Source organism: Stegastes partitus, unplaced genomic scaffold (genome assembly GCF_000690725.1).
Source record: "Stegastes partitus isolate 25-593 unplaced genomic scaffold, Stegastes_partitus-1.0.2 Scaffold51, whole genome shotgun sequence".
Taxonomy (NCBI): Eukaryota; Metazoa; Chordata; class Actinopteri; family Pomacentridae; genus Stegastes; species Stegastes partitus.
In genome coordinates, this window is record NW_007577782.1 from 530,671 (window position 1) to 545,641 (window position 14,971).

Consider the following 14,971-nt stretch of genomic DNA (forward strand, 5'->3'; position numbering starts at 1 on the left):
TCGTGTGTCTGGGCATGACCCATCTATCTCCAGCTGTAATTATAAGAGCACAGCAAACAGGAAAAGGGTGAACAAAGAGACGGATGACACAAGATTCATTGTTGAGTGGTTGTTATTGTTGTTTTTTTAAATGTGCAAAGTACCAAAGTTAATTTACACCAGAGCAATCCACAAAAATATAAACACAAACTGCTCCCAACGTCATCATGTCCTCACAGCAGTCTTGCAGAAATGGTACAAACACTATGGGTGATTTCACATTTTTTCAGTTTGTTGCCATTTTTGGTGTCTATGGGTGTAAAGATCCCTTTGGTACACAGACCTTTGTCAGAGTTCACAGGTCGGTCAGTTGGTCCGCAGGTTTAACATATTTGTAATGTTACCACAGAACACAGAGTTGGACATTTTTGGACAGATAAGTGTATATACTGCCCCCTGGTGGAGAAATGCAACAGTCCATATCTCATTGCTGTCGCTGCTTTTTCCGTAGGTTGAGTCTTGAACACATAAAAAGAGACAATCTATGCCTAAAAATCCCATTAAGGATGCTACAGACTGACTCATGGGTACTACAGTCCTGCAGTCGTTCAGTGAGGCAGAGTCGTGATCCTCATGCTTTGACTCGCAATGGGGTACGACACCATGGGGGTGGTGGCATGACTCATGGTGATGCCAGGCAGAGGCTGTGTCATGGACACTGCCACTGGCGCCACAGATACAGCCACCGGTGCCATAGAAACGGGAGGCGCCATTCCTTGAGCAATGGTCTGTGCAAGGGCAGCTGACAGGGGGGTTATTTCGGGATTGAGGTGTGGCGGAGGAGCTGTAGGTGGAGCTGCATTAGTCGGAGGCGCTGCGGGAGCACCGGTGGGAGCTACCAGGTCTTGCTGGGTGACGGGCCGAGGCTGCAGTCCAGCGCTGCTCAGGGTGGTGTGAGTCTGGGCGATGCTGTGATTGTAGGAACTTACAGCGCCTACGGGGGGTGCCAGACTCTGCTCAGTGGGTGCAGGAGTGGAAGACAGTGTCATCACCTTTGCCTGGCTGCGGAACTGGGCGTTCTGCTCCAGGAGAACCTCATTTGTGGCGATGAGATTGGAAACCTGAGAAGTACATAGGACATGGCTTAAAAAATGTACACTGGGGAAAAAAAATGTAAATGACCAGACACTTTTGTATGTTACCTAACTGCTGTACCAGTATGTTCTACTTCACTCTTACTGTTCCCAGTGTGTTTGTGTCTGTTGATGTTACAGAATTTCATTTTCTTTAATAAATGTTTCAAACTACATCCAATGGGGCTTTTTTCTGTCAGGTGACTGTGAAGGGAAATCCCTGGTCTGACATATCTCACTTGTGAGGGTCATTGCTGCTGAAACACAAATCTACACAAAAGAATCATTTAACTGTGTGACATAAAGTGACACTTTCTTTCAGCCAGTATGTGGTTGATGGAAATTAAGTCCTAAACTCAAGATGAGGCAAACTCACCAACAACATTCCTACATAATAAAATATAAACCTTATGCATTCATTTCACATGTTGCCATGTAGTCACACCAATTCTTGAGCTACAAATGTTAAAATGTTCCCGTAAACTTTTTTTTAAATCCACAAATATGTACAAGCCTGTCCATATTAAAAGTCCCATTTGGTGAAAATCTGTATTAACGTAATTTGTATGTCTATCATCATATCTCTAGACTACCTCAACTAGATTGCCTTCCAGCTTTACAAGTAAGGACAAATTTTATTCAGCTGTACAAGCTTGTTTCATACATGAAAACTGAGGAACCAACAGCCACCAAACATTTGCATAATCCTGCCTGCTGTTTGCCAGGTGAGCCATTCATAATGAGCTGCTGCCTCGCAGTCCGTCAGGTTCATTTACTGTCTCAAGTCGCATCTACTAACTGTAAAATGTCTCAGCCACAAGCAAAGCACACCAAATGCTCTGCTGTTAGTTCAGAATGAACACAAGAGTGTTCATGCACTGCCAGCATCTGAGGAACTGAAGACCCTATGGATTACTTTCATTACTGATGGCCAATGTCCACACAACAATAGTGCAGTCCTTGGTGTTATCATAATGTACAGCTAACGCTACCATGACCTTTAATTGCATGCTCACAGGTCTGAGCTATGCAGAAATTACAGTGCAGAAGGAAATTCTGAGATGGAAATTTTAGGACGAATCTAAAACCCAATGAACAAGGACTGGTTGGGTTATTGTGTCTTCTTGTCATTTGTTGTGCTTCAGAACAACCTCAACTCAGCTGCTGTCTTTGCATCTGTTTGTTTCTCGGCTGTATTTAAAGCTACCCACACTGAAAACAGTCATTTACAACAGAGCTAAAAACCTGAGCTTATACAGTTGTGGTGAAATTAACCACCTTCACAACATTTTGAGGTGAAAACTTGAAAGACATATTCTCGTGATTTGTGACAATTTCAATAATTTGCCGAAAAGGGACACAATATTGGACCTTTAAACTTGTACTTGCAGTCACTGAAGAAATGGCTCCAACATTGCCCCTCGCTTAATAAAAAGGTACAAGATATGATCTATATTTCAAAGAAGCTGAGGACCAACCTTGCTATTTCCCTCTAAAATTGACAGACATTTAATGAGAGGACACAACTACATCAGTCGCTGATGTTTTCTGATGATTCTGAAGGTTTGTTTACAACACCAATGTTGAAAAAACATCAGTAATTAAGCACACATTTGCTGATTGGCTGATAAAGAAATATTTTGTCTCCACCAACTCTAGCACTATGTAGTTAAATATGACTTAAATTTACATTGCAAAACATTTCTATACATGTGATTTGGGACTGGGATTTTAATATGTTAGTCTGCTGACAGTAATTGAGCCATACCTCTAAGCTATGGTCATAAGATCAAGTTTTTCTGGTTGACTTTTGGACACAAGGATGTACTGTGTTCATATGCTGATCTGCCTGGCCCTGTGTTAGACTGAAAGAATGTGGTTTGTTTTAACTCTTAACTTTCAGGTAAACTGCGATTTAATAGACAGTGTTTTATTTGTCAGTATTACAGTTACTGACTTTATCCACCTCTGTCAGCAGTAAGAGGGCCATGTTAAAAAGATTATTTTGATTTATCTTTACAAAGTGTGGGCAAAACAGCAGCAAACCTGCAAATTAATGCTGCTAAAAACAACTGTCTTCATCATGGGCTTTTTGAGTTTACAAGGTTTGTAACATTCAACATTGCTTCAGACTATGTTAGAGAGGTGCTGAATTTAATAAAAACTGAGATCGTAATACTTGTAATTGACAGTTTGTGATGGACTAATGCCTTTGTGCCACATTGTATGCAAATGTTTTTTAAATCAATAATCATATGACACTCAGTCATATTGTGCTTCTTATTCTAACCTGCTTCTTTAACTCTTCCACTCTCTTCCTCAGCAGAGAATTTTCTTCCTCCAGGAACCGGTACTCCAGAGGACGAGGTGGCAAGGTTGCTTGAACGCCCAACTCGTAGTGCCCGCCTCCGCTCCCGTCTGCCAGTCGCAGCCCCTCCAACCGCCTCCTCTTCAATTGTAGAGCGGTGTGGTCCATGGAGGCCTCGAGGGAACCAGCGTCAAACAGCCCACTCTCAAGCAGGGGGTCGTACACTGAGCATGTGCTCCTGTCATATCGTCGCTGTCCTGAAGAGCTTAAGGACAGACAGCCACTCATCCCACCTACACCTAATCCGCCAACTCCTGAGATACCTGGATCTCTGCAACCACCCAAGCTGGGGCAGCCTGCCCCCATTATATTATTCCCACCTCCACCTCCCACAAGTCCTTGCATTCCTCCACAGGCACCTCCTCCTCCGCCACCACCTGTCCCTCCTCCAGCATTCACCATTCCACTGGCACATGACCCCATGACACCACCCACTCCAACCCTGGAAGGTTCATATTCATAGTCTTTTTTGACATGGCGAAATTTACATTTATTTCCCCTCTGGCACTCCCCTTTCAGGAAGTCTCTGCAGATTGGAACCTCTCCACGGCTATGGGGGAGATCCATGGGGGACAGACCCAGCCGTGCTGCAACTTTCCCTCTTAGTCTGAGGGGCAGCTCTCCAGTTTTCTTGTAATAGTCCTCATCCTCTTTAGATCCATGGACAAAGCGGCAGTTGGAGCGCATGCACTCTTTATTCTGGTGGTCGTGACAAAAGATGAACTCGTTCTTTTGCACTCCCAAGTCTGGCACCTCATTAAAGTCAGGGTGTCTAAAGCGGCAGCGCTTCCCTCTCTTGCAGACATTGCGTATGAAGTCCCTGCAGACACCGTCCAGTGCCAGTCCTGCACCTTGCCCCCCACCTCCGCCGTTCCCACAACCATTGCCGTTTCCGAGCGCTCCTCCTCCACCCATGCCACCAGAACCAGAGACGTTCCCTCCAACACTTCCTCCTGAACCTCCTCTGCCCTCCGCTGAGCCCCCTGCCAAACCAGACCCCGGTCCTCCCTCTTCACCCAGACTACCACCACTCCCACCACCACCTGACAGGTAGGAACTGTCCCGGTCAGGCATGGCGCTTGGCCCAGCTCAGGGAGAAAATAGCACTCATGTGTATGAGGTGGTGGCTGACGTGACCTGGCAAACATTCACATACACAGGTCAAGAAGTCATAAATTGGTTTTTCCCGCAGGGTAATGCAGTCTGCCGTTCAGTGATCTGCAAGACAAAAACATAAACAGAAGATCATCTTTAAAAGCGAAAGATAAAATAAATATTGCCAGTACAGATGTTGAAAAGGAGGATGCAGTTAAACTGGGTAATGCTAGGGCTAAAATATTATCACGTCACAAAACCTCGTAACTAATAAGTAGCACTGGTGTTGTTAACACTTGAGGATGGGCAGCAGCATGTACTTTGGTAAAAAATAACACAAGATAACAACAGGTTTGAATGCACATGCTATATGTCGGTAAAAAGCAGGCTTTGTCGTGTCATATTCCTAAATAAGAAAGCCTAAAATGGTGCTACTAGGTCGTCGTGCTCGCTGCATAGCTAATAGCTAGCGAACGTTATCTAGCTAACTGGCTACATGCTAATGTGATCAGGCTAAGTGGCTACATGCTAATGTTATCTTACCAAAGCCAACCCAGTAGCAGGATCCAGAGAACAGCCGAGTGACTCCCGTGCAAAACGCGCCTTTTTCGGATGGATAAAAATGTCTACAAATGTTTCTGCTAACAAGAGCAACCAGACTTGTGTTAATGTTTGGCAATTCCTCAAGGCCCCGGTGCTGTTTACCACATTTCTTCAAGCATCTTTCATTACCAACGAAGAAGACCGTCGTCTTCCTCTCTGACTTTCTCGGAATGTTGTTTTTCTGTCCTCTAGTGGTGGAAATAGTGAACGGCATGTAAGTGTGTTTGCAGTTAGTTTGCGTTTTTAACCAGGAAACAAGTCGTACGCGGCTTTAAAGCGGATTTATACAGTGACAGCGCTATAAGACGAGTTGTGAACGAGAAGACGTTTACTTCGATGCCCTTTTTTTGCACGTAGAAGCAGAACTGGCATTTTAAATAAACTTAAGTGTGCGTACTTCGGATTCGAAGCAGAAGTCTGCCACAGCTGACGTGTATATCAGATATGTATGTGAAGATGAGCTGGCAAACCGCAAGGTAGCTGCTCTTCCAGTTAAACTGCTCAAGAGTTTCTGTTTTAGTTCCTGGTCTGTATTCAGACTCAACATGGCAGCGCTCGGTGCTCTGCGCTGGATGCAAACCTGCGTGATCCTGCTGCTCTGCCTGTCTGAGCCTCTGCCCGCCGCCCCTCACAGTAATTACTATGACACTCTCAATGTTGAGCCAACAGCAACCGACAGCCAGATAAAAAAGTCTTTTCGCAAGCTGGCAATGAAGTACCACCCGGATAAGAACAAGAGCACCGATGCAGAGAAGACTTTCAGGGAGATTGCTGAGGGTAAAGAAGCCACTGAGACTTTTGTTTGTTGTTGTTGTTGTTGTTGTCCAGATTGCATGTGTAATATGTACAAGTGAAATGCATTTTATCCCTTTCAAAACAGGTGATTTCTTTGTAGGCAGCCTATAGGATTCATTGCATCTATTGGGTAGCTTCAGTTTTGTGCACCCACTGAACTTGAGTATTCCCTGAAGTAATAACTCTTCTGTTTCCCCCCTTGTGTTCTCCTCCTGCAGCCTACACGGTGCTCTCCAACAAGGACAAAAGGAGGCTGTATGACAGTGTGGGCCATGAAGCTTTTCTACAAAATGAGGCCTCCGCTGACCAAGAGGACGAGTATGAGACAAGCTTCTCCTTCAGATTCTCGGACGTCTTCAGCGTCTTTGATGATGGTCCCTTTGTGGAGGAGCCACACTTCCACTGGAGCTTCGATCAGGCCATGGAGGATGAGGATGCTCAGTTCGAACATTACAGCTTTGACGGGCCAGAATTCAGCTTTTATTTTGGGGATGAAGATGAAAATGAGGATCACTACTAGATAGCCAGTATCTTTTTTTTCTTATACCCTGTGTGACTTTCATTGTATGTTCTTTTATTGGTAATAAAGTGGACAAATTTAATTGCATCTTGTATTCAGTATGTAGAAATTCCCCCATTCGATCCCTCAGGAACCTGTGTCTATTCTGCCTCTTTTATGGGATATCTTGTAAATTCAGTGGCTGCGAGGCTGTAAGGCTGACAGAGATAACTGTTTGGACCGTTATGCCACTTTTCCTGTGTGGGTGTGTCGAAGGTCCAGAGTTACTGACTAACGCGCCATTTACCCATCCATTTCCCTGCGCCAGCACTTTAGATTTGGCACTGTTTTACTCCATCTCTCTCAGGGACCATTGTGCACTTTGACCCAGAGGATATCCTGTGCCTTCTCAGCAGTTGCAGCGTGAGCGCGTTGAAGCCAACGGACAAAAGATCTGTAAAGCTTTATGCACTTTTAGCGAGACAAAAGGAGACTTAAACTTTCTACAAAGCAGATAAAAGACACTCTGGAAACAATCATTTGCAAGCTTTACAATGATGGTGAGTACGCCTAAAAGTGTTGTTGTTTTTGAAAACCTCTGAGTGTCATGTGACAGCCTTTTACTCCAGGCAGGCATCCATGAATACAACGTAGGCTGAGGGAAATTTTCTCCTCCCTTGAAATTTAGTTTGCATACGAATGTGAATTTAATCTCAGCTTGTTCTGATAATATTGTTATATTTTTCATTGCAGGAAGAGGTGAAAGAAGTGGTTTCTGCTCTGAGTGTCCATGGTCATAACATCAAAATTCCAGAGGTGGTGACAGATGGGGACACACTTACTTTTCTAGTCGTGTCTCAGAAGGTGAGAAAATAATTCTCCTAGCTAGATCTAGATTAATGCACCAAGCACGACTGAATAATGATCTTACAAAAACAGAGATGACCTGTTGTCTCTCCTGTGTGTTGCAGCTGTCTGGGACGGGGGAGTACCATGTGTACCGGACCTGGGATGATTTTGAATGGCTGCAGCAGCACCTGTTCTCTCAGGAGGATGTACCCGGGATACAGGGAATCATAGTCAGTGCTTCATTTCATCCATATTTGACTTTTAAACACAACCGGTGCATGTTCTTCTGACAGTAATGGATGAAGAAGGTTAATAATGCAGTACAAAAGTTGCTCCATCAGTTAAGCAATATATAGTTTCTTTGAAAGAGTTAACTTTTTTATGGAAATGTGTATATGCTGCTTTACCTTTTTCTAACTGTATCCTGTAGCTTCACCTTTGTTGAATTGGGTGTGCTCAGGATTAAAGAGGAGTTTCCTATTTTACATACCACAAGAATAGAATAGAATAATTTTTTATTGTTTTACTAATTCATTTTTTAGTAATAATTAAAATAAATTAATTAATAAAAAATAATAATTTTTATTTAAATTGTATTTATTATTAATTTGTATTAAGTTATAGCCTGAAGCTAAACAGGTCTTTTGTAAAGGAGAAAATCTTGAACCAGTGTATTTATTTTATGCACTGGCTCACTGGTCGGAAAATGGGCTACTTCTGATTGGGAGAAATTTGTTTCTTTTAAATGCTTCCTGCTTTTCCTTCTTCTCTTCAGGCTCTCTTTGTAAGTCAGGAAGCCTGTTTTCGTGCTGCAATTGTGCCAGCTGTCCCATTGTTGCAGAAAAAGCAAGTTGAAGCTCTGTATGCAAGTTGGAAGTTGTTTTTTGCAAGAAAATGCAACAGTATACTCTCAGGATGTATGTTTTTTTGCTACTTCCGAGTATGACAGTGCGTGTAGAGGGGTTGTTCAGTGCAAGCACACATTGTGTAACAGGATTATTAGTTATCTCAGGATGTAAAATGTGCGTACAGTTACTCATCTAAGCACTGAATTTCTCAAAAATACATTGATGTCGACCAAGCATCTATTAAAAGACTCCTTTTAATGTAAAAACAATAGACAATTGTTTGTTTTGAAAAACTACGTGGAATACAATAAGATTGCCCTCTTTTTCTTTTTCAAGTTTCCCCCTCTTCCTGCAAAGGCTCATGTGAATCCATCTGCCAAGGTTATGAAACAGCTTGGTAAGTACATAAACAGAAAAATATATTAAATACAACAAATTTAAATGAATATGTAAAAATGAAATTAACCAAATATATTTTTCATTTCCGTGCTTGTTCTGTTGCACAGTCTGTAATGTGGTATCTGAAGTGTTAAAGATCAAAATGTTGTTTTCCCTGCAGGTTTCCTTGGTCTAGGAGAGTGGCAGCCGTACTGTAAAGCGCTGGAAACTTTCCTCCAGCAGGTCGCTACGCACAAGATACTCAGCAAAAACAAAGCCGTGGAGGTCTTCCTGACCAGCTCAGACGTAAGTGGACACAAAAGGAAAGAATTTTATGTTGCAGCAAAGTGTAATGTGATAACTTTTTATGAGCGAGACGGATAGTAAATGGTTAAACTTTTACCAACATTATTTCAGAAGAGAGATACTCATGTGACCAATACAACCCCCCCCCCCCACGTGATACTGCAGTGTAGCACCTTTTGTGAGGTTTTATCAGGAGCCTCATAACCCTAACTTAAGGTTAATGCAGGTGGTTTTTCTCAACATGTTAACATACAGTCAATGGAATTTTAAAAATTAAGAATTGAAAAAAAGTTAGCCGCCAATATATGCTTTTTATGTATTTGTAATGATCAACAGGGTGGCACTCATTCTAATACAGGTCTGCATGTATGCTGATGCACGTGTACAGACTCCGACACATACATTAAGCACATAGAGTGATACTGTTGTTACACTTCATATACACTATGTTACAAAAGCAAGCACACCCCTCACATTTCTGCAAATATTTTATTCCATCTTTTCATGGGACAAAACTGAAGAAATGACACTTTGCTACAATGTAAAGTAGTCCATGTACAGCTTGTATAACAGTGTCTATTTACTGTCCCCTCAAAATAACTCAATACACAGCCATTAATGTCTAAACAACTGGCAACAAAAGTGAGTACACCCCTAAGTGAAAATGTCTTTAGTCGACCATGGCGAGGCCGACTTTACATTGTAGCAAAGTGTCATTTCTTCAGTGTTGTCCCATGAAGATATAATAAAATATTTGCAGAAATGTACTCACTTTTGTGACATACTGTATATAAGGCAGAGTTTGTATCAGTGTTGGATGTGTTTCAGGTCCTGATGATGATAGGTTAAGTCTGACCCAGTATGGAATGGAATAAGCTAAATTTTATAATTGATCCTACATCCACCCAACCGGTCGAGGCAGATGGCCGTCCCTCCCTGAGCCTGGTTCTGTCGGAGGTTTTTTTTCCCCTGTGGGGGTTTTCCATTCCTTCCCACTGTTGCGGACTGCTTGCGGACTGTTGAAGCTTATAGGGAATCCAAATGTTTTGGATTGTTGGGTGTTTCTGTCTTCTGCGCTATGAGATGACTTGTTGTTGTAAATATGCACCATACAAATAAAATTGAATTGAATTGAATTGAATACTGTATATCAAGCATTAGTGGGTTTTAACGTATGCTATTTTGCTGACACGGCTTTAAATAGTTTGCAAAGAAGGTGTGTATATGCTTATGTATACTCACACACGTAACAAAATATTATTACAGCATCAATGTCAATATGTGAATGAGAATCGCTCCCCTAAACTCCCTCAACTCTGGTGTGGATTCTTCTTTCTTCTTTTTTTCCACCTACAAAATTATTTTATACAAAGATTTTTAAATATGATTAAAAAAATGTCCTTGTGCCCAGGCTCCAGGCAGGCAGAAAGTAAAGAAAAACATTTTCAACCGACTGAGTCAAGCTGTGGAAGAGATGAGGAAAGAAGGCCATAAGGTACAGTATGAAACTCGTATAGACAGCATTTGTTTTGTATATGAATGTGGGGTTTTAAGCTGCAGTGACTGTGTCTGCAGGATGTGGACGAGTTCTTTCAAAGCGAACGCGATCATAACCTCGTCCTAACTGGCTGTTCCAAGACTGCAGCCGAGGTGAGTCAGTCACCTATTTGTTTTTGGTTTTTTTGCCCGTATATTTGTCCTGCTCTCTGTCTGCTTCTCTCACGCGCCCACGCACACATGGTGTGATTTTTGGAACTTTCTTTTTTTTTTCTTGCAGAAATTTCTAGATGTGGTGCTAACTGAGCAAAGTAAGAAAACTGCTGCCTTCACAAAGAATCGTTTCATTTAAGTTTGCAAACATAGACGAGAATTTGATATTATTGGTGCTGTGTTACATGTTCTGTTTGTTTGCAGAAGTAGCAGTGGCGTGTGGGCACTTCTCAGCTGCTCTGCATCTCTGCGTGGAAGCAGGGGAGGATCCAGACAAGAAGGCTTTTTCTAGGTGAGAGAATAGTTGCATTGGTCGCAGTTCAACATCACGTTAAAGATGGAGACAAAGATGTGGATGAGTTGTCTTTTTCTTTCTTGCAGGCTTTGTGTGAAAATATCAGAGGTGTTTGATTCTATGAAGGTAAGCTGTTTGTCCTTTTTGTTAGAAATATACACAGCAGTACACAGTGGAGTGCTATTCCAAATGATGTGTTTGTGTGTGTGAGCAGAAAAATGTGACGAGTGTTGCTGAGAACAACATGAAGACTCTTGGGCTAGGCCTGGATCTGGAGTCACGTTACCAGGAGGCAGAAAGGGTTCGTTGTCCAGTTCTAACATCATTTTATGTTCATCTTATACTGTATATGTGACTGATATTCCTGTGTTTATCATGATTCCTTATGTCCAATGAAGGAAATGCTCTTCAGGAGGACGTGTAAACTAGTGGAGTTAGAGAATGCCAAAAGGAACGCAGAGAAGGCCAAACCTGTGAAGAAGGCGGTTGTGAGTATCTGCACCCATTACTTGCTTGCTTTCTTGCAACCAGCAGGTGTCAGCAACATTCTGCTGGTATAATTCAACAGCAGAGCGCAGAGCAGTTAGAGGAATGGTGATAAGAAGACATTAGATACAAGTGTAATCTGATGAAGACTAAGTACATAATGATGATGACATGATCTCCATATTCATCAGATGGAAGAAGTGAAGACAGCAACAGAGACAGAGTTTCAACAAATTTGCGGAGTGTCTAAACAGGAGGTAAAACATCCAGTGTATAACTGGATTCACTATTTCCATGTTGCTTTCCACCGTACGGTTTATTGTGAAGCATCTTGTGAGATGACCTACATGTATTAATGTTTATATAATACGTTTCTTCCAGATTTCACGCTTCCAGGGAGTCCGTGTGAAAATGTTGCAGCAGGCTCTGGTCCAGTGGTGTGAAAAGCAACTTCTTACAGCCAAAGAAAGTGCTGACCAGTTTAACCAGCACCTGCAGGCCTTCAGAGGGATGGCCTAGTGACTTCCCTACTGCCCTCTCAATGAAGCATCCTCAATACGTCTAAACATAGCATGGGATACCCCCCCCCCAACATGTCCTTCACCTTGTTGCGCTGCAGTCTCACGTTGTACTGGATTCAATTACATTCCGAGTCAATAAAGAAATCAAAGCAAAGGAAAAACACACACACACTCTTACTTTCCCCCAGTCTCTCCTTGCTCACACTCATTCCAATAAAACCCAGGTAGAAATGATTGTTTTGAGATCTTAGCAACGGGCTTCATGGTGTGGCAAAGCTGCTGTGTGTATGTGTTCTGTACTACGCTGCTGCATTTGTGCTGAGAGTGTATTTTGCTGCTCTCTGGCCACATCAGCTGGGGTCACACAAAATAAAGTGTGATGAATTGATTCCCAAAGTACCTGCTTGCCTTTGTGTGTGTTTCTTACTCCTGGATCATTAATCAGTTGGTTTGACTGTTCCTGCAAGGACGGGGCAGCAAGGACACCCTGGACTGGCTTTTTGTTTGGTTTTATTCTGGCTTCATGAACGTCTGTTAATGATTTCTCTTGGTAATCATTCAATTTTCCATTTGATTGTATGAAAATGTTAGTGGGGTCAAAACTATGATGCAAATCGCTAAAAATTTCTGCACATAAGCTCAATGTCATTCTCCCCTTCTCTGCTGTGGACTGTAGGTTCATATCTCAACACCGCTGTGTGCTTCATCTCATCTGTTCCGGCCTGTGATCTCCCTGTTGGGTGAATAAGGAGGAGTGGTTCCTATTTGAGGGAAAGAGTGGAGAGATAGATGACTGTTCTCATAAAAAAAAGAGAGTAAGGAGAAGAGGTTTGTGTTGAGTGCTAGGAGTAGGTTTTCAACCCACCCAGACAGATTGAGTTTAATGAGTGGAATTGTTTGGTATACTTGGCATTGGATGTCTCATGCAATCCTTCCCTTAGGATGCATATTTCCCTGATGTTCTTGTAACCTGACATGATTTGTATATCTGTATCCTGCACTCTCATAAGCACTGTTCAGCCTCAGGTAGGTGACAGTGCTCACAAATTACACTGAAGGAAAATATAAACGCAGCATGCAAATGGAGCATGCAAATGGTGACTATAAAACGCCATTTTACAATTCAGCTTTTGTCTGATTATGCCACAGATAATAAGAGAAAGACGAGAACAGGCTGTTGACACACTTGGATGTTGGCATGTCGGTTAGGGCCGTAGCCAGACACTTAAATGCTCCACCATTTGTCATCTAGGAAGTCGTTTCCAACAGCTTTGGATATGCATGAGTAGATGATCCTGTCCCCCAAACTGTCCACCAACTTTGCCAAACCCTTCAGGACAGGTAGGACAACATTCTACAAGCAGCAGTGCAACTTCATTAACTGAATTGTGCTTTCTGGTCTATGACCCCACCCCCGATCTGTCCAATATCATTTCCAGTATAGTGCATATTTGGTTAATTCATGATATCAATTCTCTTGTAGAGATGCCGTCTGTTAAAACAACGAAAACGTATTCTCCTATGTTTAAAGGAAGGGACACTACATGCTGCCGCTATCTTTTGCATTTAAACAAACTAATTTGCCTACATTTTCTCGGCATTACAACAATAAGGTATACATGTTTAAACAACGCATTCGACAGCTGCAGTAGTGGCTCTGTGAAACTGTGCTTAGAGCTAAATGATAATCCCCAGGAAGTCTCTTTGACAAGTCAGGCCCAAAATGCTAACATGTTTATTTTAAGCAATTGCAATGTTTGTTATTTTAGTTTAGCATTCCGATCTTTTAATATTTGCTAATCAGCAGAAAAGCAAAGTGCAACTGAGGCAAATGGAAACAAGTGTAAAAGTATTGTGTCATAAAACAAAGTATTTTTGTAATTGAAAGTCCAGCGTTCATCTTGTGGTCACCTTGACTCTCAACACCAATCCATGGATGGCTATCCGTCCGGTTTTTAGATATTTCACCTGCCTCTGGAGCTAGAGAAAAAGTCAGGGGATTATTAAACTGATTATAAATTTGAATGAATGAAGATAAATGATTTTGTATATACAACATTTTATTGCAGTCTATCCATGTGAGGAATTTCAGGCAAACCTACAATGAACCTCACGGTGGTGCGAGGCATGACACTGAAAGAAAAGTGAACGGGGTTCAGTTAGATTCAATTATTTATATGGTGAGATATTTCACATTTTGAGTGAAAAATCTGACCTACTGATGCTCATGTGAAAGTCAGAGCCAAGTTCATAACTGTCTGTGCAAAATGTATTGGCAATCCACCAATTAGTTATTGAGATACTTCAGTCTGGACTAATGTGGTGGCCTGGCAGACCAAAGTTAGAATTCAAGTTCTATACGTGTAAATGTGAAAGCAAATTGTGACATATAGCAATAATCCCAAAGCAAGTAAGCTTTTGTTGTTCTAGTCTCATAAGATGCTGCAAACAGTACCTCAGCACCTAGCTGTCCGTCTCCTAATTTATTGGAAAAGCAACATTCATGTTTATACCAGATCACCTGCACGTCGCTGCAATGCAAGTCAACTTTTTATTCTCCTTTTTATGTTGTTGATGTACTAATAAAAAGACATTCATGCTCTTTATAGCACACACGTTTATTGATCATTAAATCTAGCAATTTGCACTTCATTTTTGTGGTTTATAGCTTTTAATGGGACACAGTAAATGTTAAATGTAAGAAATTTATGGAGCATTTTTATGCTTTTGTGATTTCTACCTGAGAAAAACGCTCTGTGGATACACATGTGATAGTTGTGGGGGATCGTGATGAACAAAGTGCATTAAGCAGTATTTGGGGTAAGCAGTACAAATGGAAAAGTACGTAATTTTCCACAGGATTCATCATATTGCAACATTATTCTGTGTGTTATGATTCATTATTTGTGATGCTTCCATCCCTGCTGCTTGTCACTGCATTATACTAGATGAATTTCACAACAGGGGAGCCACATTTCTGGTGCTTTCATTCTGGTGCTGCAGCAGCTAACTAGCGCACATGGTGAGTGTTCACACACACACACACACACACACACACACACACACACACACACACACACACACACACACACACACACACACACAC

At 42.0% G+C, this 14,971-nt stretch overlaps 3 protein-coding genes across 3 annotated transcripts; 2 read left to right on the plus strand and 1 right to left on the minus strand.

Annotated features, from left to right (window-relative positions):
- Positions 1-94: 94 nt before the first annotated feature.
- Positions 95-5,313, minus strand: zc3h10 (zinc finger CCCH-type containing 10). The gene is made up of 3 exons (XM_008306999.1): positions 5,119-5,313; positions 3,403-4,698; positions 95-1,100 (listed from the first exon to the last, which is right to left on the minus strand). The coding sequence occupies exons 2-3, from the start codon at positions 4,552-4,554 to the stop codon at positions 588-590; spliced, it is 1,665 nt and encodes a 554-aa protein (XP_008305221.1). The 5' UTR covers positions 4,555-4,698; positions 5,119-5,313; the 3' UTR covers positions 95-587.
- A 97-nt stretch (positions 5,314-5,410) lies between these two features.
- On the plus strand, positions 5,411-6,575 carry LOC103376581 (dnaJ homolog subfamily B member 9-like). The gene is made up of 2 exons (XM_008306997.1): positions 5,411-5,955; positions 6,192-6,575. Exons 1-2 carry the CDS (start codon positions 5,724-5,726, stop codon positions 6,491-6,493), a joined length of 534 nt encoding a protein of 177 aa, XP_008305219.1. The 5' UTR covers positions 5,411-5,723; the 3' UTR covers positions 6,494-6,575.
- Positions 6,576-6,679: 104 nt separating this feature from the next.
- On the plus strand, positions 6,680-12,264 carry LOC103376583 (sorting nexin-5). The gene is made up of 14 exons (XM_008307000.1): positions 6,680-7,032; positions 7,226-7,336; positions 7,444-7,551; positions 8,506-8,566; positions 8,729-8,853; positions 10,265-10,348; positions 10,429-10,503; positions 10,631-10,661; positions 10,768-10,855; positions 10,945-10,984; positions 11,073-11,159; positions 11,257-11,346; positions 11,536-11,601; positions 11,726-12,264. Exons 1-14 carry the CDS (start codon positions 7,027-7,029, stop codon positions 11,861-11,863), a joined length of 1,110 nt encoding a protein of 369 aa, XP_008305222.1. The 5' UTR covers positions 6,680-7,026; the 3' UTR covers positions 11,864-12,264.
- The last annotated feature ends 2,707 nt before the right edge of the window (positions 12,265-14,971 follow it).

Excerpts from the sequence above, each read along its gene's own strand:
- LOC103376583 (XM_008307000.1), top strand. Across the intron at positions 8,567-8,728 it reads CAAGGTTATGAAACAGCTTG|GTTTCCTTGGTCTAGGAGAG; the intron begins GTAAGTACATAA and ends TTTTCCCTGCAG. Across the intron at positions 10,349-10,428 it reads TGAGGAAAGAAGGCCATAAG|GATGTGGACGAGTTCTTTCA; the intron begins GTACAGTATGAA and ends CTGTGTCTGCAG.
- zc3h10 (XM_008306999.1), bottom strand. The coding sequence starts at position 4,554 with ATGCCTGACCGGGACAGTTCCTACCTGTCAGGTGGTGGTGGGAGTGGT. Across the intron at positions 1,101-3,402 it reads TGGAAGAGTTAAAGAAGCAG|GTTTCCAATCTCATCGCCAC; the intron begins GTTAGAATAAGA and ends TGTACTTCTCAG.
- LOC103376581 (XM_008306997.1), top strand. The coding sequence starts at position 5,724 with ATGGCAGCGCTCGGTGCTCTGCGCTGGATGCAAACCTGCGTGATCCTG. Across the intron at positions 5,956-6,191 it reads TTTCAGGGAGATTGCTGAGG|CCTACACGGTGCTCTCCAAC; the intron begins GTAAAGAAGCCA and ends CTCCTCCTGCAG.